Source organism: Mustela erminea, chromosome 15 (genome assembly GCF_009829155.1).
Source record: "Mustela erminea isolate mMusErm1 chromosome 15, mMusErm1.Pri, whole genome shotgun sequence".
NCBI classification, from domain to species: Eukaryota; Metazoa; Chordata; class Mammalia; order Carnivora; family Mustelidae; genus Mustela; species Mustela erminea.
In genome coordinates, this window is record NC_045628.1 from 29,933,394 (window position 1) to 29,960,286 (window position 26,893).

General features: G+C 43.6%; 1 protein-coding gene across 3 annotated transcripts in view; it reads right to left on the reverse strand.

The window, feature by feature from the left end:
- Positions 1-225: 225 nt before the first annotated feature.
- SLAIN1 (SLAIN motif family member 1) overlaps positions 226-26,893 on the reverse strand; it is a 58,903-nt gene continuing 32,235 nt past the window's right edge. Inside the window, exons 3-8 of one of the 3 annotated variants that reach the window (XM_032314654.1) lie at positions 17,444-17,593; positions 16,183-16,332; positions 13,773-14,114; positions 7,790-7,945; positions 2,882-3,167; positions 226-1,203 (exon numbers count right to left, since the gene is read on the reverse strand). In XM_032314654.1, coding sequence (XP_032170545.1) covers positions 1,128-1,203; positions 2,882-3,167; positions 7,790-7,945; positions 13,773-14,114; positions 16,183-16,332; positions 17,444-17,593 — 1,160 coding nt within the window. In that variant the 3' untranslated portion in view covers positions 226-1,127. The other 2 variants (XM_032314655.1, XM_032314656.1) reach the window with 2 other exon arrangements.

The following is a 26,893-nucleotide window of genomic DNA, read 5'->3' on the forward strand; positions in this document are numbered from 1 at the left end:
TGAGTGTCAGCTATAGATGTTCCGCCTAAGAACAAAGCGGCAATACCTGCTCTCACAACGACAGTGAAACACAGAGATGGTGTTTTTACTGCTCATGCTGCACAGCCATGCGTGACCTGGTATTGCTGAAATAGTCTTTATTTCTGAACATTCCAAAAGAGCAGTGTACACAGTAACAAATATTAAGTCATATACCATAAGAAAGCATTCATTAGTGCAAATGGGTTTTGTAAAAGGTCTATCAAAAAGATTTATTTGCTTTAAAATGCATCCATTTCCAGAAGCATTGTTAATAAAACATTACAGTTTCTCATCCTCTGTAATAAAGTAGTGAAAATCAATCGTGGCACAGTAGCAAACACTGCAGGTATTAAGTGCAATGAGCCCGTGATGCCTTTATAAATCGGAAACCCATGTATGACAATAAATTAACAAAGAAAACGACAAGAGCCGCTAACTGGCTACTTCCTTGCGATGCTTCAGCTCAGGTTGTGCTCATTCAACATAAAATTAGGTCTTTCAAATTGTATGGTGGATTTTTGCTGATCTATCCCTAGAGCTAAAAAAATAGTACCTTACCACAAAAATATTTTTATGGCACAAAATTTAAGTTGTTCCACAGTGGTTCACATAGGTGTAAAAAGAAATAGGCACAAAAAATAAAATTCCTGTAAACTATAAAAAAGTAAACTTCGAAGCATAAATTATAGAACCTAGTTGTAAATATGCAACGTATTAAAATACCAAACATGTAATGGGAAGATGTTTAGAACACGTAAGTAAACTGAACAAGTTACTTTAACAAACTCAGGACAAAGAAAGTATTAGCGACACATCTCCATCCCCTCGAAAAGTGTTCAGGTACGTAGCAGTTCTACAAAAACCCCCTAGATCTAAGTGTCACGATACCACGACCACGGCTCCCAGACCGGTGCGGTATTCTCTCAGGCAAATATTTAAGTGCAATCATTAGTCTCTGGCGCTTGGTCCATTGAAAAACAATGCAGTCAATATGTTAAAATGCAGAAGGGAAAGACTATCCCGACGTTCACGGTTACCTAGCCAGCTAGGTACCTCGACCCTCATTTCCACTCCTTGCCCGTGCTCCAGGGGCCCGTCGAACCGCATCAGTAGCAGCCGTCTCTCCAGCTCCCGTCCCGCAGAGCGCTGAGCGAAGACAGAGGCTTTGGAGGCTGAAGGAAACTGCGGGGATGGAAAGCGGCCCGTGAGTACACTCCCAGGAGTCCCCGCGCTTGGCCAGCCGTGACTGGCATGTTCCAGAGCGTGCCGGGAGCCGTGCACTGGACCCTCGCCACGTGCTCCGCGGCTAGAAACGCCATTCTCAGCACATGCACTGCCGTGGGTGTTGTTACGTGTGAACTGCAACATATCCTTCCGGGACAAGCGTATTTTCAAACCAGAAAGAGAAAGAGAAACTCTATCTAAAGACAAATGGGTACTTCCTTGGATGTAAACAGCAAATTCACACGAAGTAATCTGCAGCCTTACAAATAAAGATGTGCCTAGCTTACGGGCAAAGAATACTACCCAGCGTTGGCCTAAATCTGGGAGGACGTCCTCTCCTATAGCCTGGCAGTGACCACCATGAGACGAGCTTAGCTTGGAGACCTATTCAAGGACCAATGGAGGGTCACAGTAACCTCAGTAATCACATCAAATAATGGGATTCTAGTCTGCCATGAACATAACACCATGTGCATTTACAGGGGGAGAATAAGCCAGAATTTATTAAACACGCAACAAAACGCTTTCTATGTGAGTAATGGGATTAGGCGTCCATTCACTTTTGTTTACTTTTAATAGTTTCTGAATTTTTTTATCTGAGCACCTATTCTAATCTGAAAATAATTACACATATTACCACAGAAAGAAGGGAAAACTGCTTGCTCATGCAACACCCCTTTTCATACCATCACTGTGACCCATCCACCCCCCTACCCCCTCCCCCCCGGGTCCACCGGTCCACAGCCTCACAGCCTCGTTCCTGGTCCGGAGCAATTACTGCGGTTACTGCCTCCACAGTCTCCTCTTCCAAAACTATCCCTGACATGCCATTGTCATTGACCTAAAACACTTCAAGATCTCCAGTTCAAGAAGGGCACATCGTGACCATGAGCTTGTCTGATATGTGCTTTGCAACTAATCCAAAAATTTAAAGAAGGAAAGTTCCAGCTGGACCACACTCACCTTACCAGCATAAGCTAACAAAGGCCCAGCTCCGGATCACCAAGGCGCCGTCCCCAGCCAGGCCGGGGACAGGGTGTGCATGCATACGCCTGCCTAATGCATTTGCCTATTTTGATGAAAGATTACTTTTTTGACAACTATTTACAATTCTATCTTGTGCTAGGCACAGTCCTTAGCCTTGGGGTTTTATATTCATAACCACCCCCTCCCCCGTCCCCATGAAGCTTACATTTCTAGAGAGGACAGTCAGACCGTAAACTAGGAAGTCAGGAGAATCTGTAGTCCCTCGGATGGTGATCAATGCTATGGGGGAAAAGGGGGAGGAGAAGGGGGTACAACCGCCCCTGGACTTGCCCTTGTGGACAGAGGGGTCATCTGAGCGAAGTCCTGAAGGAGGGGAAAGGCCCTGCAAATTACTGGGGGGAAGGAAAATACACGGACGCCCCAGAGACGGAGCGTACCTGGAGAATTAAAGCGAAGGTGGTGCATCAGGAGTGAAGTGAGGAGGGAGGAAGGGACACCCCAGCCCCCCGCCCCAGCACTTTCCCGAGGAAGGGGGTCAGAGGTCAGGTCATGCACGGCAGCGTGCTGGAGACCCCGAAAGGGAGGATGGTTCCTGCGGTTTCCAATTTCAAACTGCAAAAGCGGCTGTGGAGAGGACAAAGGTTCGTACCTTCTAACAGGCTGTGCAATTTTGCTTCGAGGCAGGTTGCTCCCGTTTATTGCCAGTGAAGGTCTGGGCAGGGCGCTGCGGCCCACGCTCCCGACCGCGGCGGCTTTGTTTGGTGTGGGGATGCCGGAGCTGGAGTACAGCTGGAGGCCGTTGGACAGAGGCGTGCTGCTGCCGCCGCCCTGCACGGTGGGGCTCACGTAGGCCGTGGCTTTCAGCGGCTGCCGCACAGACACGGGGAAATGTCCCACGCTGTGGATTCTGTGCTGGAGCTGTCCTGGGGAGGGAACTAGAAAGGAAAAGGACAGGGGCGAGAGAGGAAACTTACATGGCTACCCAACTCAGGAAATGTACCTCCCATTCAAGGCCAGTACAGTCTGAAAGGGAACACACAGAATTGAAATGTGGGTTCCAGACAGTAGTGAGTACTAGAAAATTCTATTTCTTTTAAATTAATTTATTTGACAGAGAGAGAAATCACAAGTAGGCAGAAGTAGGCAGAGAGGCAGGCAGATAGAGGGAGAAGCAGGCTCCCCGCTGAGCAGAGAGCCCGATGTGGGGCTCGATCCCAGGACCCTGGGATCATGAACTGAGCTAAAGGCAGAGGCTTAATCGACTGAGCCACCCAAGCGCCCTGAAAATTCTCATTCTTGACACGTCACCTGTCCTGTCTATTAGCAACATTTCTGAGCACGTAACTCTATCTAGAAGCCCCATCTAACAACAGTTTCCTTCCCTTTAATGAATGGAACCAGCCCTGAGTTCTCACAGGACAGTTTCTTCCATGCTCGATGGGAAGACATTAGGATGTTGATGGTTGCTCTGGGGATGGTTTCATGAAAATAAAATGAGGGGACAATTAATACTGTGACAACGGGAAGACAGAGGTGACATCAGTAGGTTACGAACAGCTTATTACAGGTTAAATATTTTCGTCATGGCATTGACCGATGTCCTAGGGTTGGTGGAAAGAGTAAATGAGTTAATCCACATGAAGCCTTTAAGTGGTGCCTGTCAGTTAGTAACCACCCAACCAGCACTATTATTACCTTGAGAACAACAGCCTTCCGGGTAAGAATGCATAAAAACTACATCAATATACTTACACACCCAACATTTTCTAAAGTAGTTTAATGGATTTTGAACTTAACCATAAAATAGGAAGCGAGAAAGACAAAAAAAAAAAAAAATGTCCCTTGTTTTAGCTAATGTTTCCTAAATTATTTCCTTAAAAAAATAGTTTTGCTGAAGCGCCTGTCAGGTGAAGTCCATACACAGGAATGCTGACGCTCCTGTATAGCCGTCGAAACTCAACACGGACTAAGGTCCTTACAAGACTCTGGGTAGTTTTGATCCCAGCGAGTTTCCGTGACACGTAAAACCTCCGTCAGTGGACAGATAATCTCTAAGTTCTTTTCCAACCAATTCTACAATTCCTTAATTAGATAGTTTTTACCATGAGTATTTCGATACACTGGCTAGTCAAGGTGTAACAAATGCCCCAAGTAACTAATGCAACATAACTAACTTGAGAGGTTCGCAGGCGAATCCAGGGAAGGAGAGGAGAGACAGGGATATACGGGCGCCTCCATACTTCTTAATTGCTCAGTAAGCCTACATTGCTCAGGACGAAAAAAAAAAAAAAAGCCTAGATTTAAAAAACCAAAGTGAATTTGGCTTAGTCGCTTTTAAAAAACTTAAGATTTATGTACTTCATGTATATTAAGTCTAGCACTCGATTTTCAAAGTGAACACGTTGTGGAACCACCAGCCACACCAAGACAGAGCCTTACCTGCAGCCCAGAAGGCTCTCACCTCCACTCCCACTCACTGTTCCCATAATGGTGATAGTTATTCTCACTCTGTCACCACAGATCGGTTACTCCTACTCTTAACTTCATAGAAATGGAATTACACAGTACGTTCTCTGGCTTCTTTGACTCAGCATCATGATTCTGAGATTCAGCCATGCTGTCTGCACTGCTCTGCATAATATGACATTATATTGAATGTCACAGTTTGTTCGGCTGATGACGGAAGGCTGGGTTATTTCAGTGTCGGGTCTGGGCAACGTTCTTAAATAGGTTTCAGTGTTCATATCTACTCATTAGGTAAGATATATTCCAAATTCTATAACCATCAGGATAAATAGTTATTAGCGAAGTCTCTGAATACAGCATCAAAATAAAAAACTATTTCTAAATACCAGCAAAGCAGAAACTAAACTTTAAAAGAACACTACCTATAAAAAAATTTAAAAAATCAGATACCTAGGAATTAATTTAACTATGAGGCAGAAAACTTCCACCAAGAAGCTACAAACACTTTGGTGGGAGACATGGAAAAAGATCAAAATGAAAAGGGGTTCCAGGGTAGTGAGTCAGAAGAATATTATGAAAATTGCAATTCTAAAATTTATCTACAGTTTCAGTGACCCCAATCCATATCATTTGAAATGAAATTACACAAGTTACTCAGGAAAAGCATCCTATAAATTCTCCTATATACAAAACCAGTAACTATTCAAGATAACTACTTGAGTATTTTAAAAGAAGTGGAAAAAAACAATGTGAGTTAAGATAAAATCCCAATTGTACAAGTAAGAAAACAGGAATCAGAAGAACATATAACTTCCTCAAGAACTTATGATTAAGACCCAGACGCAGATTTGTTTTTTTACTGCAAACCCAGTGGCCCTCTTCTGTATCACGTTGCCTTTTCAACATTATTATCTTACCTTTGTGTTTCCCAGAAAGTAAAATGGCCCAGAACTAGGGATCGTCGAGATATACACCCAGAATGTATACACAATAATCACTTGGAACACTTAAGAATAAAAGTAAATGAGAAGAGAATCCTGAGATTTGACAGACGTGTATGACTGACCTTACACAGCAGTGCTCTGAAGGGTTTTTCTTCTCTCGTTATACTGCTTGATTTTCAAACATTGATTTTTTTTTTTTACACTGATGAATTGGAATTCTATAAAGAAAAATTTCCCCTTCTCCATTTTTATATTTTGTCCATTAAATATGGACCTGTAATTATTTACTCTACTGGTTAGAATCTTTTTGAATTATTTTTTTCTGTGGCCTCAGCATCACAGATTCGGTGTCTGGGCACTTCAAGGCATTTTCTATGTCCTTCTGACAGATTCCCATTAGTTTCTGAGCACTTCAGTCAAAACTGGCCACTTTCTGTTGTGGACATCCATATACATTGTTCGGGCACTCAAATCATGCTATTAACCCACAGGGAGTTGGAGTTAACAAAAATTCCTAATCATTACCATTTGTGACTGTCACGACTCTGTTTTCCCATTCTACGCTAATACTATCGACTCCTGCACTCAACTAGAGAGCTGTGCGCTCACCTCAGTTCAATGTCATCGTGCTCTATCTGGCCGGCTTCCCCAGCTGCCTCCCAGTCAAGTGGCAGCTCTCCCTTCACCCCGCCACCCTCAGCAAATTCCGTAGGTTATCTTCGATGTCTTGACACAAGTCGTTAATTCCAGTATTAACAGATCAAGGCCTAAGATAGCCCTGGGGCATTCACTTACTCATGCATTCAAACCTTCCCAGCAAACTCATCAAATACCAGGCAGGGTGCCAGGTACAGGGCACAGAAAATCAGCTAAGCTAGGACCCAAGCCCAGAGGGAGCCGAAGAGCTAGCGTGGACCATAAATACAAAGACTGTGAAATATGACACACCGAAAAAGGGGAGCACCAAAAATCGAATCCATCCTAGATCTGTTTCGGAACTTTATGGGGAAATCTATTGAGGTCATCAATGGAGCCTTTTGAAAGGGTGTGTGGTGTTTGCGCTGCAGGATAAAAGTAAACAGCAAAGACTGCATAAAGAAAGGGAAAGAACAGCACACGGGGGTCAGAATACGTTTGCAGTTAAAGGCATAAACTCCAGGGTAATCAGAACAGTTTCTAGCTCTATTCCTTCACCTGCACAGCTTTTACTGTTGCTTTCTCTTCATTTGCAAAATGGGAGCCAGGACAGAAACCACCTCATAGGGTTACTGGCAGAGCTAAGTAAGACAACAGATAAAAACCGGTTAGCACCGTTCCTCCAGCTGAGTAAATGTTCCCATTTTGAAATGAAAAACGGTCCCATGGGGCAAAATACCACTTGAACCCCAAAACTGGACTCGGGGAGGAGGGCTTCAAGTCACTCTGGGTGCAGATTTAGACATCTGGCTGATGACCCTTGGTCGGCCCACTCTGAACACACTTCATGCCTCCTGTGTTTGGGTCACATCATTATTGGGACTGTGACCCTCAGTCCGCCTGCCAGGGGTCATTCTCAGACTTAATCCCAGCTACCCACATAAGCAGCATGAGTCGGAATGGGAGGGGGACACCTGAACCACCACATGCCCACAGAAAATAAAAACACGTGCATCTGAGATTTCACGCTCACTGCCTGCTCACTGCTGGGTAAAGCATACAGAGAATGAATGACAGACTGTAGTGAGCTGAAGGGGAGCAGACTCTACATGCTGAAACAGAGCTTCATTTTGGGTAGAACAAAGCTCTGGACTGGTGAACAACAAGACCAAAGTAACAGCGAGATTGAACAAGTGTGCTTTCTTCAGAGGAAAGGCATCGAGCAGATAGAGCTAGAAAGAGGCAGACCTGCGAGGAAAACAGAGGTTATCTTTGTTTAGACAATGAGTGAACAAATGAATCATCCTGTAGTACTTCTACTGCTATCCTTGGATAGTGAAGATTAAATATAATTTACTAATTATTAATTTATTAATATATGCACATGAAAATACTAAATCGTATGAAGTTAAAAAATAAAAGGAGAAAACTTTCCTGCTATGTCCTCAAAAGAAAAACATGTGTTACAAATGAAACTTACAAAAAAAAAAATTACAAATCATCATACTTACTGCAAGACTGTATTCTCGAAATCCCGGTACCGGCTCCATGCAAGCTCGAGTCAAAACTCTGACTATTTCTCACGGTGACCGGAGAGATGGCGTTGCTGGTGACCGCGGTTGTACTTGGCATCCGAGCTAGATTAGGCATACTTCTCCGGAGCTTGTCTAGAAAAGAATTTTAGTTAAAAATCATAAAGCTTATGCCAATTAAAATAGTAGCTTTCAAAAGTAAACATAAATGATATATGTTCATAAACAGATAAAAATTGTCACGTGTGTTATGAACTGTAACAAGCTACCATGGAATTAACCTTCTCTATGAACACACTCAGTAACTCCAGGAAGGTTCTACCAAATATACTGTTTAAAAAAAAAAAAAAAGTATTCCATAAAAAGAAGTAGGGATTAGCTAATCAATTAGCTATTTGTTTCTATACAGTGAGTGGATAAAATAGTATCAAAGGGAGGTTAGAGAATCCTCTTACAGCCGCTTAGTTAGAAATTGTTACATATTAATTAACAAAAAAAAGCATATAAAAATGGGAAGAATGATTAAAATTCTACCCTGATGTGTTTTGAGATACCCACTCAACACATCACTATGACCCCATTAAGTTCTGTAAAGTTTTAACTAGGAGTCGGCCGCTAAACCTCCTGAGACGCGAACCAGAGACCGCTTCCAGTCATTCTCCTTGCTGAGTCTGCGTTCCGCCACAAAGGGGCAGCAGAGAGCCGCCTACAGACCTCAGTGAGGCGGAGCTGGGAATTCAATGCAGGACTGCACCCTGGAAAGACACAGGGACCCCAAACTAAAGTCCGGGTTCCGGGTCACTCACCCAAGCTCAGGAAACAAAGCATCTATGTGAACACCAAGCCGAGCCCCCCTCCTCCCCGTTCAAGTACAAAACTGGATTCATTCCTTCCTCCCCTTCACACACAGCTCCTTCCACACTTACTCCGCCCTGCTGGCTGCCCCGACCAGCAAGCAAGCAAGTCCTCTAATCCAGAAATTGGGGCCATCTCCTCTGAATCGCCCCCCTTCTATACCCTTACCCCCAAGTCCTGTCAGTTCTGCACAACAGTTAATGAATGTTCCACTACATCTGGTTCGGACCTCGCTATTTACCAGCCACATTGTCACGAAACCCTCTCGCTTGGTCTCCAAGCACCCTGTCCTGTACCTCCTACCCATCTTCCCCACAGCCCGCTCTCTTCCTGGAGCACAAGCACACACCCAGGCACCCACTTAAAACCTCCCGATTACTCTCCCACCTTCATCTGAAAGCCCCTAGACATGGCCAACGTGAGACCCTTCAAGGAATGGGCTCTGTCCTCCTTCCCCAGCCTTATCTCCTGCTGCTCCCCCCCCTCAGCCTACTGGCCTCCCAGTGGATGAGCCAAGTTCCCAAATGTTCCCCACTCCCCGGCACCCGTGACGCGCTGGTCCCTCCACTTGGCCACGCGTCCCCACTTTGTGGAGGGAGCGAATGAATATGGGCACCAGAATTCACTGTGTACATACTCTGTGCCAGGCATGGTAGCTGCTGGGGGTACGGGCCGTGTACGACACGTACAGTCCCTGACTCTGAGTTTTATAATCTACACCAGGGTTTCGTAATCTTTTTTTTCACTATCGATCCCAAGAAGAAAACCTAAAATAAATTTAACGTTAACTCTTTTTTCTCCCAAATGGAACAAATATTGAAAATAGTATTCTGAAGCTCAAACATTTTGAACTTTGGAGGACCACCAACCATTGTAATAATCTCGTGCTTTTCACACATGCCCCACTCACCTCGATAGTTTCATTTTTATTGGTATAGGCCCTGAAGCACAAAGAGACACACTCGTCAGGACATTCAGGTTTGTGGTCACTTTCCTTCAAGCTAAATCAGAAAACGAATGATGTACTTGAACATTCATCCAAAGCATGTCCGAGGACAAAACCAAACCCATCTGCACTACTCATTCTACGTCACTTAGACCCAGCCTCTGTAGCCCTATCCAGCAACTTTTGCCTCCTTGAGACAGTCTAGGGAAAAGACAGAAAATTAAACAAATACAGTAAGGATACTTACATCATAAACATGAAAAAGTATAATAAACTGTAGAGAGGACTAAGATAGGAGACCAGAAAGAATTATATCGACCTCACTAACTTCTATACAGCCCTGAGCTGAGGGACCTACCACCCCCACACCATGTCCTTACTCCCTGTGGATACTTCTAGAGTAATTATGCTCAGACACTGCCAGTGACTGTTAGATTTCTTGACCATTTTCCTCATTATCTCCTTGAAACCTGCTTTTAACAACCATAGGCCTCGTATTCCCAAATTCTTGCTAAAGTTGCTAACCCTGGGTAGGAGGCATTTAATACATTCTGCAAATGTTATTTATGTGTATGCTGGAGAAAGGAGAGAGAATGGATAAATCTTAGAGTCAACGCTTAGATCTTCTGAATATCACGATAACTGGCATGAAAGGTGGGCCTCTCTCAGTACAAGACTAAATTACTTCGACTATATATATTTAAGCTGAAGGGAGGCACCGGGAAAGAATGATAAGCCATTATTTAGAATATACATTGTGTTTCTGTAGTTCTAAGTTTCCAAACTATTTACCATAAAAGTTTCCATATATCTAGCTGAAAGGTAGTATCATAAACATCTGTTTTCCACCTAGATATACTAGTTGTTTTCATTCTGCCATAATTAATTCATCTCCATATATAAGCACACACTTGTTTGTGGTTGTTAAACCACACAAGAGCTGCAGACATCTTGACATGTGACCCTCTCCCTCAATTTTAATATGATGCCTTGACTTCCATGAAGCACACGGGATTCATTTTCTTCCTAATATTCTGAACTTTAATAAGTTAGTCCCTAACTATGACATTCCTTAACTGCAATTCTTTTCTTTGAAATTTGTACTCAGGTACTTTGAAATCTTAGGAAGCGCCTAAGAAAATTCTGTAGAATCACAATACTGTCATGAATATAAACAAAATAACAACAGTTTTTAATAATCCATACACAAAATTTTCTAAACATTAAGAAAGTCTTTCTTAAACTTCTTCCCCTAAACCATGATCAATCAAGGTTCACGCATTAGATGTGGTGGTTAGGTTTCTAATCTGTTCATCCAGACGCATCTGGCTTTCAAAACCAATCTTTATTCATGTGAGCATCAAGTCAGCTTCACAAAGCTTTAAACGTGAAATACGCTCTTAAAAATAAAGGCTTCCAAGTGTAAATATTTAGAACATGACTCCTCTGGGAGTTTAGTTGTGACCTCCAAGCTGTGTCAGGGACCATCTGGAAATGAAGTACCCTTTTCTGTCAAACCATTTGGAACATGTTAATGATCATATATACTTTAATATTCAAGGAATCAAAAATAACACTCTATTTCTATCTTCACAAGAAATCAGCAATTTACCCTCAAGTACTGAGAACGCAGCAGGAAGCTGGAGGAATAGACCAAGGCAAGAATTTGAATGAGTTTTCTCATAATGAAGTGGCACCAGGACTTACCCCTCTAGGAAAACAGATTAAAGAATCCTTGGGAAGGGAGATACTCAGTTACCCACCAATCCGATCTGGCCTCCCAATCAATACAAGGGTGCAAGGGAGGGCCTCGAGCCAACAGTGCTTACATCACGCCACCGACAATCCCTGCCCAATCAACTCCCTTTACATTGAGTAAAGATCCTACAAGATTTAGTCATTTTTCACATCTGGCAAATGATTCCAAATATGCTCCTTTTAATTCTTTACCCCTATAAATACTCTGGTAACTTTTTAAGAGCCCTCCCTTCTGAATCTAGGTAGTGTAGGAGCTATGGAAGCAATAAATATAAACATGCATTTCTGGTTTCTTTTTAATTATTTTTAAATGAATCAATGATTGAACAATCATTCTCTCCTATCCATACTATTTTGGTGATTTAGAAAAATATTTGATAGTTTCCAAGTTATCATTCATATTTCACACTTTTGCTCAAATGATATTCTGTGGTAACGGATGAAGGCTCAGCTGAGTGTCTCTCTCTCTCTCTCTCTCTCACACACACACACACACACACACACACACACACACACACACGTGCGCGGAGGAAGGACAGGGGGGGCGGGAGAGAATTCCAAGCTGGCTCCACACCCAGCACAGAGCACAATGCGGGGCTCAGTCTCCTGATCTGAGATAACAACCTGAGCTGAAATCAAAAGTTGGACCCTTAACTTACTGAGCCACCCAGGCGCCCCAGTGAGTCCTATTTTCTTTGAAAAGTGGGTGGGAGGCAACCTTTTTCCCTTTCTTCAGTACATATACTCCAAAATAAGAGTAATTATTTTGTTTCTTCCTTAGGTTGGGAGAATACGCACCAGGTGGTTTGATGCAAAATTATACCTAAGTTTTCTAAGAAGAGGTAATATCTGGCCCATTTATAGCCAAAGAAATCAAAGTTCACAGACCTGAGCAACCTTTAAGGATGGGACTGGACTCGTGAGCCTGTGCCCTCACTGCTAGGTGGCACAAGTCCAGTCCAGACGACTGCCTCTGTAGTCCATTTTCCTTTGTATGTGGAGACCAGAGCTATAAGGAAAATTAAAACTACCACAGTCAGGACACTAAGCGGTGATAGGTCTCTGCTTTCCTAACAGGAACCATCATAGCACAGTTCCAAGGAAACCTAATCTTTTTCACCATGGTGTTTGGTGTAAGGTAAAGCCACTTTTCTAAGGTAAGACAACGATCCACTGGCAACGCTGATCAAGACGCAGAGCTGGCATCTGCAGGATGCCTGGGCTGTTCGAGGACACCTGACAACCTTTAGAGCAACAATTCTTAGGGCGCTTTTCCTCAATTTTAAAATGAGGCTGACTTTGATTAAGCACATGAAACATATTGCTTTTTCTGATATTATGAGGTTGAGTAAGTTGAGTTACTATGACATGATATAGCTGCCGATTTATCTTTTAAATCTGGAATCTAAAGGTTCTCAAAGTGAAATTATGACTAAATGTTCAATATTTTCAAATGATCTTTCAGTTAGCATGAAAGGTAAAAGTACAGAAGAAGAAAAGGTGAAAACTAAAAAAAATGGTAATAGGTAATCACAAATACGATCTGTATTTGGCCTTGCAGTACTTTGAAGTAAGCTGTTTAATCACTCCTGGGCCCAGAAATGGCGCTATATAATGATTACAAGCTATAATTATAATTATATATCTGGTTTATTTCTCCATGTTGAATGGGATCTGTGGATGAAGTCTGGCTGTTCATTACTGTAAAAGCACACCAGGCTTAGAAGAGGACCTGACTGTTCTCCCTACACATTGCTGAAGGTCAAGGAGCTGGAAAACAAACGGCGAAGTGAGAGAAAGGAAAACGTACAGGAGAGGACACGTGCTCTGACCGCCACGTGACACTGGGGCAGACCAACTTGCGGTTAGCAAGCCAAGCATCAGCCTCCTTACCCCTCCTGCTACACAGACCCCACTTCCAGACGTCTGAGGGAGAGACACATCCAGACTTGTCTTAATCTGGACGCACATGAGCATCACTGGGTACACTTCCCGTTCCTCACTCCGTGCTGGGAACAGGCCGGACACTCAGCTGGTGGGATACAGAAGGAGCCACGGCTCGGCGTGGAGGCCTCCACGGGACTCCCCTGTGAACTCCACCAGCACCCCCTGCCCATCCTGCCCTGAATGAGCCACCGCACAAAGATGCCCCCGACGCATGACCCATTCTGTGGTGGCCACATCACAGTGTTTTTTTGAAGCCCTAAGTCTGTAAATCTGGGACACATCATCAGACGCTGGTCAGTTTTAGATTTTAACTTAGACCAAACCAATAAGGTCCTAAAGACTTACTTCGTAAGTTTGGGGAAACATTTACCAATTATTTACATTGACCTAAAAGCCATTTCCTACTACACATAAAGCTCAAAGCACATTAAAGTCCAAAGGGCACATATAACCTACCTCCACTGGTCCGATTTGGTTGCTGATCTGGAGCTTGGGCTTGCGGTGAGTAATACTGTTGCTGCTGGTAATTATTTGAAGGAAAATACTGGGAACTGGGGCTCCTCCTACACTCCCGAATGCTGGAGAAAGTCTGTGAGTGGGGAATGCCTCTTTGGAAAGACGAACATCTTGGAAGACGAGGCTGCGGTGGTGGCAAATGATCAAATTCTTCCTCGTCCTCCAGACTGAAGCGGTCATATTCTTGATCGCTACACGTCCCTTTTTTTCCTGAACTCAGTGACACACTGGAGCTATGTCTGGACACAGATGCTGAGGTGGAAGCGTAATCTTGCCTGAGACCTGGGACAACAAGAAACAGTATTACCTATGGAGACTGTTCAACCTAGCAAAAATTAAATGGCAATGAAGTATCAGAAGAAAACGTGTGCCAGGTAAACAACTCAAATTAAGAGCCATTATCCTGCTCATGGTTTATTAAATCCCAAGAAAACAGACACATTTACCCACCAAACAGGTGTCCAATATTATACTGTTCTGTTCTGCAAAAAGACCCCCCCAATTCCAGAGAAGACTAGATATACTGCCACAGTTCATCAGTCAGTGTCTGTCAATTTCCCCGAATGATCCCTTCTGAAATCTGGAGAGATACTTAGGAAAAGCTACGCATCATCATTATGAATAGTATGTTATGGGTTAGATAATAAAAATAATCGCATCTCCTACCGGGGAGGAACTCCTCCTGTCCCTAGCCCCAGCTTTCCAAAGTCAAAGCAAAGTTCAAAACCCAAGCTACAAAATATTTTCTTACAAGGTCGCTTCTCTGTCCTACTTATTACTATTTTTTTCAAAGCATACTGACACTTCAATAGTTTTGGGTCATCCCAAATGACAACCATCTAAAAAGAGTCAAAATGGAAGTTTCTAGTTATTCACCTTATTACCAATACCACAATTTCTTAAAAGCAGGAAGGGACATTAATCGTTTAGCCATATGTTTTCAGAATAAGTCGTTGTTATCTTACTACTACTGAATAGTAACATAAAACCTTCTCTTTGCCCCTCAAAGTGTATCTTCTGAAACTCTCCGTAATCATTACACTGTATCTCATAATAGCCTTGAATAATTCTGAAAGCAGGAAATGGTCATGCTTCAGTGAAAGGATAGTTGGCTGTTTCTTCTTTATGCTGACCTGAAAAGATAACTCCAGAACACACCTAGCCCCGTCCAGTGCTCAACAGCTCACTGTGCCTCTTGATGCCTTTATAATAAATACCCCTGCCATAGTTCACTCTTAGATGACAGGTTAACTACTGCAGAACAATTGATAAACTGTCCCATTTCTAATTATCTTCTCTTCAATCATTATTTATCCTGAGAAGTTCATTAATGCATTTTAATTGAGCTTATATTAAGATAACTATACCCTTACATGCAGTTCAAAGAACACAGAGACTGCTTGTGCAGTCTGCCCAGCTTCCCCCAATAGTCGCATTCTGCAAAATTACAGAATAATACAATACCTGGGATATTGTGATATAAACCCAACTTTTTTTTTTTAGATATTCCCAGTTTTACTCAGTACATGGAAGTATTAAGTCCTCTGCATTTTATCACCTGTAGGATCAAATATCTACCACGAGGGTCAAAATATCGAACAGCTCCAAAAACTCGCAAAACACAAATAACCCTCGTGCTGCCCTTTCACCGCATCCACCTCCCCCAAGATCCCACATCCTGTCTGTAAATGCCATCAATCACTAATCTGTCCTCCATTTTTAAAATTTTCTCATTCTAAAATGTTACAGAAATGGAATTATGCAGTCTGAAGTCATCCTTTTTCGCTCAGCATCATTCCTCAGAGCCTCATCCAAGATGCCGCCGGCACCAGCAGTCTGCCCCTTCCTGCGGCGGAGCGCGCGGGGCCACTCCAGGGTAAGGGGCGCCGCAGCTTCATGAATCAGGCACTGCCCAGAGGGCATCTGGGGTCACACCAGTTCGGGGCTATTATAAATGAAGCACCGCAAACATGTACAGCTATTTGTGCGAACACAAATTTCTGCTGTTCTGGGATATGTGCCCAGGACTACAATTTGCTGGGGCCTATAGAAATTGCGTGTTCGGTTTTTTAAGAAACAGTTTCCATAGCAGCTACACCACAATGTCTTTATATCAAATGCGTTCTGATTGATGTCTTTATATATAATACATTTGTACATCCTAACACCTTCCAATGCCCATGAGGGCCTGAGAAGCCCTAACTGGCCCACGTCCAAGGTGGGCTGGTATGAGAAAAAGCATCTAATGTTTACCCATTGCCTGGGGAGAAAGGCCTGAGCCTCCCTGCCTCCTTACATTCCAAGCAGAAGCCTCTAGTTCAAGAAGCTTTCTAATTTAAAAAGAACGTACTTTCTTCTTGGAGACGAGCCATGATCTGAACGTCTGTGAGATCCTGTAACTTATATCCCATGGAGATAGAATCATCTTCCAATTCCGAAGTGCTCAGCTCACTGTCTATAGAGGACTGGGGGCTAAGAGGGGAGCCCCTGGAGCTGGGACCTAAAATCCAAAGCAAACAGGTTTATTATTTAGCCTGGAGAACGAGTGTCTACATCATGCTTGACATTTCCTGTATCAAGTTAGCAACTTTTTCTCTAGTTTCCTGTCACTCCAAAAGGACCAACCTATCACTATTTAACAGGGAGACAATATGCATATCTTTCACATGTCCATAATTCACATAAACAATTTGTTTTTACAAATTCAATTTTCAGTTGAAAAAAATATCACTCTGTACTATACACCAAGAAAAAACTGTTAAGAGGGTAGACTGAGTTAAAATTAGAAAATAAACATCCGTCACCAGTGCTGAAATCCGCACCCCATTACAGAAGTAGAGATCTAAAGGCATTATATAATACATATCCATGTTCACTTTCAATTAATAATCAGATATGCTTATCTCCAGTAGATTTTTAAATTATAATCAAATAAATTTTTCTCCAACAGGTACAAGCCATGCTCTGAATACAAACATCACACAGAAAAGACCCGCATATATACACAGAAGCATACACAAAACCTTAATAAAGGAGGGAGCATGGCAGTCACAGGAGACTTGTAGTCACCCACAAAAGTAAAAAAAAAGCAACAAGTTGGGTAAGAGAACGAAGGAAGAAGAGGACCCAAAGGGAGAAAGGCTGTAGGAATGGAATCACAGCGGTGCGGACACAGGGAAAGGAAGAGAACGTCATCTCACAAAAAGGTACTGTGGCTATTTTTTCTGCATCGCCCTGTCTTCATTAAAAAAAAAAAAAAAAAGTAATCAGAAAAATAAAATTAAAAAAACCAAAGACACAAAAGCCTTATCTTCCTGAATCCTAACAAAATACCTAAGTTGTGTTCAACACTGAATGTTAAAAGCACGTTAGGCATTCAGAAACGTCACCAGACAGTACGTCTTTGCTAACAAGGGAAAACTGCCTACGACACACATGGAGAGCACGTTACTGGTGCGAAAACACGGATTGCTGGGCGCCTCTCTGTACCCAAAGTGTGCAGCACACACTGTCCGGCACAAGATCGCCCTCCACTGTCCAGGGAAGAGGATATTTATGCTGTTCTTACGGACTGACAAGGCAAGCAGCTAGTCAAGAAGTTGAAAGATTACCTGTTCTTTCAGGTGTTAGTATTGCTTTATTTGAGGTTTTAGAGAAGCTGGGAGTATTAATGCCATTGCTATAAGGGCTGAGTCTTGCAACAGGACTGTAAGGAAAAGCCAGTGAGACCTTTGAAGAGAAGGGATTCCGCCATCGGCTCGCTGTCACAGAAGCAGAAAATAAACAGCAGCAGTTAGCTATCCGGAAGCAGATGTTGATTTGTCAGGGGGAGAAAGGGAAGAGGTTAAAAAAAAAAAAAAATGAAAAGACAAAGCAACTTTTCATAAAGATATCTTAAATGACTTCCATTTGTTAAGGCAGAAATATGTAAGTATAGGCCATTTGTGAATTCCTATGGATACCTTCATTTAAGAATTAGTAATCAGCTTGATTAAAGCCAATATACCTATGCAATAATGAAAACTTGTTTTGAATTTCTACATTGGAAATGTTTTTTTCTACTCTGTATTTCTGCACAAGGATTTAAGTGTTTTATAGTATATATAAAAGGTCAGTGTCTTAAAAATGTCAAAATTAGAAACTGTGGGGAATGTTAATATTAACTACATATGTCCTATATTTTTTTGTTCCTCAAATTAATTCCCAACCCATTTAGTATCAGAAAATGTCGGTCAAAAATTTTTTATAGAAACCTGCTCTTGGCTTACAGGACAAACCTAACAGGACGACTGCCTTTCTGAATGGCTACCATGAGTCCAAAACAAGACTTAGGGAAAAACAATACAAAAATCACAGAAGAATATAAAATTTAATGACAGCTATTTCTGATGGCAGGTGAAGAGATCAGCTGGTGATCTGCTGTTTATTTTTTTATAAAAAATATTTTCCCAGTTATCTGGAACACATGTTACTTATGTAACATGAAAGACAGGATGGTACATACTATTACATCAATACTTCAAAATAAGGACCAAAAAGGAATATTACCTCTAGTGGGCAAATGATTTAATTCCTACATTATTTCACCTGGCCTATTTCATTTACTTCCTGTCTCCCAAATTGCCGCCCCTGCTATTCCTAAGTTCTAGTGATCATGAAAAAGACCTCAAATTGTAAAAACCTAAGTAGCAACAAACATCACATACTCTCCCTTCAAGGGATGCAAATTACTGTGCTAGGAACATCTGTTTTTCTGAAAAGCAACCATTTCAACATGTACTAATAAGCAGGACAGGAGGGAACACCTAAGAAATACAGATGAGGTTAAACTTCACTTAAAGCAATAACTGGGTTTGTATTTGCTGGAAATGGGACAAAACCTGGAGAAGCAAGTGTACAGGGGACTGCTGTGACAGGCAGGCCCCAGACCACTCTCAGCCAGCACTGCTGATGCACAGACAGCTGAAAAGTGTTCACAGATGGGCAGTGGGGTGAAGAGAGAGAAACTGTGGGACGTGGGGATGGAGAAAATCATCGGCTCCCACACTGGGATTCTTACCATCCTTGCAAACAATCACCAAGGTGATCTAAAAGAGCAAAACGTTTCCTCTTGTTTCAGGAAGAGTTCTTGCCTTAAGTACCATCCTATTCCAACAACTATGTAAAACAAAATCATTTCCCTCTGGAGGTGAACGAGCTAAGCGAAGAAACTGCATCCACAGTGACCCCACTTTTGGAACTCGCGAGTGTCTGGAAGGGGCCATTGCGGAGAAGACTCGTCCCTAACTCACAGTCACCTCACTTCCCTGATATGTCACGGAGACCCGTGGAGCCAGCATTCCCAGTCCCCTAACTTCGAGATACGTGAACCTCATCCCCAGATACCTGAAAGATGGGGGTTAATAAGAGAGGTAGCCGCTCTCACACCTTCAATCTCTAGGACTCCACGTTTCTCATTAAAATTCTATATTTAAAAAAGAAAATCAATAGCTCTTTGTGATGGCTAACTCACTTAACAGATGACGTTTGATCACTTGCCAGGCAAATTACAGTAACTGCGTGTTCTCACCCACAGATGCGGGCGACAACGCATCCCGAGTAAACAGCATTCACTGCTCGGCACAGTGACTACTGTGCCCCAGCCTCCCGGCACAATGGCACAGTGATTGTGGCTCTGACAGCAAGATCCCCACTAAGAACACAATTAGCATCTATTGCAAGAAAGAATGCTCTACATTGTCCTTGGCAGGGAGGGTTTTAAGAAGGAGGAGGAGAATTACCCTGGGGGCAAGCTAACAAAACAACAGTGTTCGAACAGTGCCCGAGGCTGTGGCGAGTCGGAGGGGGGAAAGGAGCGGAAGCCATCACATCCTAGTCATTCTTCACTTTGCAGCGGAGGATTACCACAAGTTAGAACAGGACGCATTTTTATGTTTGCTTGTTTGTTTTTTGAGGAAAACTCTACACCCCAATGTGGCGCTTGAACTCATTGAGTCACCTGCTCTACTGAGGGAGCCAGTGAGGTGCCCCCAGGAAGCATTAGAGCATAAAACAAAAGAACCTTCTACAGAGCCATTTTATCTTTTTCGATCAATTTCATGGACTTTTCATATGAGGATGGGAAGTTATTTGAGAGGCTCAGTGATGGTTGCAATGACCCTAAACCTGGAATAAGACAGTGCTGTTATAGGAGAAAATCGCTAATAACGTTCTGAACAGCAGTTATGTTGCCTTATACTCCAACTACAAAGTGCTACCTGTAACTCCAGTGCTTTTCAAAATTGAAGGTGGCATGGACTCCTAATTTTTGGTTCTATTCCAACCCTTGAAGAGCAGAGCTGGGCCCAAACACCAGGGCGCAATGAAGGTTTTCATTCCCAAACACCTTAAGTTGAGCTGCCTCCCAGGACGCTCTTTTCCGCATGCAGCTTCTGGATGGAGATGCTCGCCACCCTGCACCAGATGCACGCCCGTCTACTCCTCAGCCAGCCTGTGGCTGCCACCACTGCCCCCCGCCAGCCTGTCCCCTACCACCACTGCCCCCACCAGCCTACCCCTCACCACCACTGCCCGCGCCAGCCTGCCCCCCGCCAGCCTGCTCTGAACTCACAACCACAGCTGCGTCTGTCAGATACTACTGAAACTGTATTTCTTTCCTCCATTAAAGTACCGCGATGGCTCTTCACAGCACACAGGACCTGGAAGGCACACGGGATCATCTCGCCAGGACCCTTCCCCACCAATGGGCCCTGCTGCCCACTCTAGCGTTTCCGGCTTCCTTGCTAACACCCTCGGGCAGCAAAACCTTCTACCGTGCCTCCCTCCTCTAAAAAGCATCTTCTACTGAAAAAAATCTGATCAAGTACTAATTAATGTACAGACTGGTCCCTCATCTTTCTGCCAAAATAGTGTCTAATGGTCAATTATTTTTGGTACATCTCTAAAGTTGCCAGACTTAAAAAATAAATTACAAATCTGTGAAGCTATTTTTGTACATCATTCAGTATAATACACCCCCCAAAAGAAACTTTAATTTGCTAAATGGTCCAGTGATAATATAGAGCAAATTCACAAAGGACAGGATAGGTTTAAGAAAGAATCTAAGTTTCTGTCTCTACTCTGAAAACTATTAATAAAAAAGTGCCCAGCAACAATGACATTCCTTCCATATCTTACCTAAATTCATAGAAAACACAGTAAATATTCAAATTTTTGTTGAATATATAGGTCTCTGCATAGAATCAAAATCAAATTTAGGAAAGAATATGACTTCATTTATATAAAAGGAAAAGGTGTAACTGATCGAATGAGCTCAGTGACAACCCTCAAGACTGGTGCTCCATGAAGCTACGAGCTCAACAATAAGGCAGGGCTAGCATACTTTCCAGGAACAATCCTCCTCACACTTTCTTCTCCCTACAGAGAGAGCCATTCGGTACCTAGCACACCGTCTGGCATACAGTAAACAGTCAAAGCCGAGTTTCCTAAGATTCCTTATTTCAAACCATTTTACCATTCCTACCTTAACCTCTAAATGATTCTGCTCAACTTTTAAAACTTGTTAACTATAATTCAATATACACAGTATCTTTGAAGATAGAAGTTAGTTTTGACCTTTCAGCCCAGCTAAAGACTCCATGAAGAAATACACCTCTAGGAGCACAATTTTTTAATACTTTCTAATAACTACTGAGTTGTTGAGCTTTGTGTTCACGTTCGTGTGAGCTTCTGGTGCCCAGCTAAGTGATTTTGTATCACTGAGGGCTAGGCGCTATGGCTGGGTCACTGGCACATCAAGATCAAATGGGGGTCGCGCTCTCATGACGAGCTCATTCCTGCAACGCTGCGTGGCACCATTAAGGTGAGGGGATGTGCCGAGAACAAGAGTTGGCAGGAAACCGTGCAAGAAGGCAACACAGCTTCCTCAGATTCTTGAAACGCTACCACTTCTTACAGTCAAAGAAACTGTTCACCAATAGCTAAGAGAGCGTTTCATGGAATTTCTATCAATCCCACTTCCAACGGTGTAGCCTCTGAGTTAGGTGAAGCAGTCAGTCCTGGAGGGCAGCGCTCTTACTTCTTCTGCTGGCTTCTAACCGTGCAGGAGCATTTCGAATCAGGGCCTGTGGTCTGAACGTCTGTGTCCCCCAAAATGCGTGGTGACATGCTAACCCCCAAAGAGGAAGGTATTACAGGTGGGGCCTCTGGGAGAAGCTTTCGTCCAGAGGATTGAACCCTGGTGAACTGGACGAGTGCCTTACAGAGGCCGCCCCACGGAGCTCCCAAGCTCTTTCCACACACGAGGCACCAGGAGAAGTGCGCAGCCCGGCAGACGGCCCTCTGAGCCCAAGCCCGGACCCCACCAGCTCGGGATCGCAGGGGCCAGCCCCCAGAACTGCGAGCCATAAAACCACTGCCATTTATAAGCCACCTCCTCTGTGGTATTTTGTTACAGCAGCAGGAGCACACTAGGATACGGGAGGAGGTTTTTCTAGGAAACAAGCCCTCACCTTTCCTACTTCTACCCTTTCACCCCTCAGAGGAAGAGGGTAAAGGCAGAACCGCAGCTTGTAGGGCGGTGGCTCAGTCTAACCCGCCACATCCTCTTCTCTCTCAGGCGAAGCAGGAGATCCAGGGTCATCGCGGAGAAGGCCAGAATGATCCCAGAAAGTGTGGAGAAATCAGTCTAGAGCAGCCCTATATGACATGTTTTACTTCTTCAGTTCTTAGTAAGTCTGATGAAAACTCATTAAAACCACATTTCAGATCTGCTGTATTAAAATTCACAGAACTGCTAAGTAAGTCATAAGTTTGTATCTCCTTGCTCGTGGCTCCTCTCAGCTACCCCAATTTATATTCTCCTCCCTCATTGCCTAACCCAGGGTCTTCCTTGAGAGACTGGCCAACTCTTAAGGGAATCTTCACAGGCAAGACCCTGTGTACTTACCCCGAGCCAAAATTTTAAAAAAACAAAACAAAACATGGAAGTTCTCCAGAAAGCCGCAGACACCCAATATTTACAAAGCACCTCCAGAGTCATTCCTTCATTCAAATATTAAAAGAACCAAAACCCAAAAACATGAAAGGTCAGTCTCCAGCAATGATGCAAATATCTTTCAAAGACACACACAGCACATGGTTATCTCCCTGCTCCACAGCTGTTCTGAGAAATCTGGCCCCTTTGCTACCACCAGCTTTTTAAAATTCATTTCTCAGAGTGCCTGGGTGGCTCAGTGGGTTAACGCCTCTGCCTTCGCCTCGGGTCGTGATCCCAGGGTCCTGGGATCGAGTCCCGCATCGGGCTCTCTGCTCAGCAGGGAACCTGCTTCCCCCCCCTACTCTCTCTGTCCGCTTCTCTGCCTACTTGTGATCTCTGTCAAATAAATAAATAAAATCTTTAAAAAATAATAAAATAAGGGGCACCTGGGTGGCTCAGTGGGTTAAAGCCTCTGCCTTCGGATCAGGTCATGATCTCAGGGTCCTGGGATCGAGTCCTGCATCGGGCTTTCTGCTCAGGAGGGAGCCTGCTTCCTCCTCTCTCTCTGCCTGCCTCTCTGCCTACTTGTGATCTCTGTCTGTCAAATAAATAAATAAAATCTTTAAAAAATAATGATAATAATAATCAAATAAAATAAAATTCATTTCTCTATTCATTTGAGCAGGCCCCCACCATGGGGCTCTAACGTACCAGATGCTGCCGATACGGAGATGGATAAAATATGATGATTGCTCACCTCCCCCCCCACTCCAATTTCTGAAGACCAGCTAGTGCGGAAGGCAGGCCAGTCAGATATGCACGTGACGTGACAGAGTAAGTGGAACAAAGGCACCGTGAGGTACGCTCACGCAGCGAAGATGGTGACTCACTTTCTGAGGGAGTCCAAAGACTTCACCAGAAGACATTATGTTCAACATGGCTCTTGAAGGTTGAGGGGTTTATCCTGCAGGGTACAATGCCATTCCAGGCAGAAATAACTTTTATGTGAAGCCAGGGAAGCAAGACAAAGACAAAAAGCACGGCCAAGGAATGGCGAATGTGGTTCGGACTGAGGCACGGGCTCGAGGGAGGAGAGCTGGGCCAGCAGCTTCTTACTGCCCTCAGAGGATGCGCTTTAATATTCAATTCATGTTCTGACTGAGAAGCAGAAAGGCATGGTCAGATACACGCTTCATGAAGAGGACATAAATCGTCACTTAGAAGATGGACGATACGGGCAGAGAGTGATGACGGGAAGACCAGTTAGGAGGCTTCACAGCAGAGCTGGTGGGACATCACAAGGTAGCAGGAAGGATCAGCAGAACGTTCGATGAGAACCATGTTAACGAAGCCACAGCTGAGCTGAAGAGGAGTCACCGGTACCCTAATGAATACAGGGAGTGGAGGAAAGGAAGCGGCCACAGCGAACACCACGGTTTCGAAGACACTGAAGCCATCCGCTAAGATGGGCAGTGTGAGAAACGCACGCTGCATGAGGAGAGATGAGCCGTCTGAGACAGTTACAGGACATGCCGACGTGCCGGCGATGTAGGAGCTGAGAGTTCGGGAAAGAAGCTAGAGAGGAAGAATTTGGGGCACATGAACAAGCAGATGTTAGATGAAGCCACGGGCAAGAATGGAATCACCCACGGGAACGTACATTAAGGAAAGGACTTAGGAACGTTTACGAGTGGATAAAGGGAGACTCAGTAACAGAGACCAAGAAAGGTCACTGAGAGAATTCAGGAGTTCAAGGATCAGTAGAGCCCCCAAACACTAAAGGTAATGAGGGACGGCAACCTGGAAAGAGCAGTTAATATGGGAATTACTGCAGAGAGGTCCCACAGGGTAAAGACTAAGAAACAGCAACTCGCTGGACAACTGGGCCACTGAGGGGAGCAGATTCAACAGAGGAGCTAAAGACCGAAATCCATGTTACAAGGTCAAGCAGATATAAGATGAGGAAGAAAAAAATAACTCCTTCTAGAGAGATCTGGCCATAAAAATAGGAAGAAACAGGGTTGTAGTTTGCAGAGCATGAAATTCAAGGGAGGAGAGTTTTAGGATAAGGGAAAAGACCAGCATATTAATAGAACGAGAACAGAAGAGAAAGAGTGGAGAAAACAATAGTCTACAGAAAAGGGGATGCACTGACGCGGGGTCCTGGACATCAGGAGGAATGGGACAGAGAGCGAAGGTGGAGCGAACGGCCTCGGGAGAACGGAGGGTTACTTCCTCCCCCGCAACTGGGAGGCAGAGCTAGTGAGAACACAGAGAACACAATAATGGCCTCCTTGATCCATAAATTAGAAGGCAATAAACGTGCTCACAGGCAGAGGCTGGAATACTGAACCAGGGAGTAGAAATGGCCTGACCCCCGCTGGAGAAGTCCAAGTGATGGCCCAGCGGGATCTATAACAAGGGATGAGTCTAAAACTTGAAAGGTGTTTCTGTTTAGATGGGTGACTACTGTACCCTACTGACTGCAAGGTCACCTGCCACTGGGGAATTTTAGAAGTCTTTGGTAAGATCTTGGAAAAAGGGAGTTAAATGAAGGGCTAGATGGCTGTATGCAATGCTGGTGAAAATCAGAGATCACAGCAACAGGCTAACACAAGGGTGGGCCAACGTTTCCTGTAAAGGGCCAGCTAGTCGTCATTTTAGGCTCTGCTGGCCATTCAGTCTCCGTTGCAAATACTTCCTTCTGCAGCTCAGCAATATGGCAGTCAAAGACTACACAAAAAGGAATGTGACCGTGCTCCAATATAACTTTATTTATATACACTGAGAGTTGAATTTCATAAAAATTATGGGTCATAAATTTTTATTTTTTCCAAGTATTTGAAAACATGAGCAGCATTCTTATCTCACAGGCCATACAAGAACAGGCTGAAGGCCAGATATGGCCAGTTGGCCAACCCCTGGACTAACACACATATCAGTTCTATAATACTCTGGAGAACACACAGAATTAGAACTGCATTGTAAGGGTATTTCAGGTATTGGAATATAGCAATGACAGCCAATGGTGTACTTCTTTACTGCAATTTTTCATAACTTAAAGACCAACAAAAGATTATAAGGAGATTGGCTCAAGAATCTAGATACCAGAATTCGAGTCTCACCCTGCCACATGCTGGCTCTCCTATGGAGCAAGTCATGTAACATCTTGGTGCTTGCAGAATTCCCATGTGACAAGGCATGTTTGTGGGACATTTAATAGTAGTAGGGCTGTGGCAAGCACAGGAAAAAAGTTTGCAGTTTGTGGCATGCATTCACAAACTATAATGCCTTTTTTTTTTTTTTTTTTTAAAGAAGCCTGCGGAAAAGTTACAGCTAGCTGGAGGAAAACCATACTCTAAATCCAGAGGGGGAATGTTCTAGAAGCTAACTAGGAGAAAGGAGAGTTTAAAAATATTCTGCTCCTTAACTCTGAATTCTCGGGCATTTTAACCTGCCCTCTCAAAATGAAGGGCATGCTTTCTACATCATACCTTCTTATCTAGACAATTTCACACACTCAGTCTTTCCCCAGCTCAGTCAGAGGCAAAGTACTAAACCTTGAACATTCCACAGTTTGATCAGGGTAGGTCAACAGTGCTCGCATATGTATCCAAAGTCTCATCTCAGAGGAAACGTATGTCCCAAATGCCACATTTTAAGAAATATGGTTTCTTCAAAACCACAGGCTTCTAGAGTAATGTCTCTGACACTTAAATAATGGTGTTCTTTACCACCGAGTCCTGGAAAATAAGGCCCGAGGAAGAAAGGGAAGATAAACGTTCAATCCTCGGCTTGTATTCCTTCTTCACACAACAGGTGGGCAGGCCTCAGTATTAAGCCAAACTGGAGGGATCCCATACGTGGTCTTCCACTCACACCAGCAACAGTGTGGACTTATATCAGGGAAGGGATGGGGGACACCACATCTTTTAGTACCTGTTATTCTCTTAGGTTGGCAGGAAGTTTTATCTAGACCACAGCATTTTGACCTAAACCCACACAACACCAGGGCAAGACGACTGTACTTTCACAAACCAGCCTCTCGGTTATAAACTTCCCAGGTGATCACATTATGTTTGTC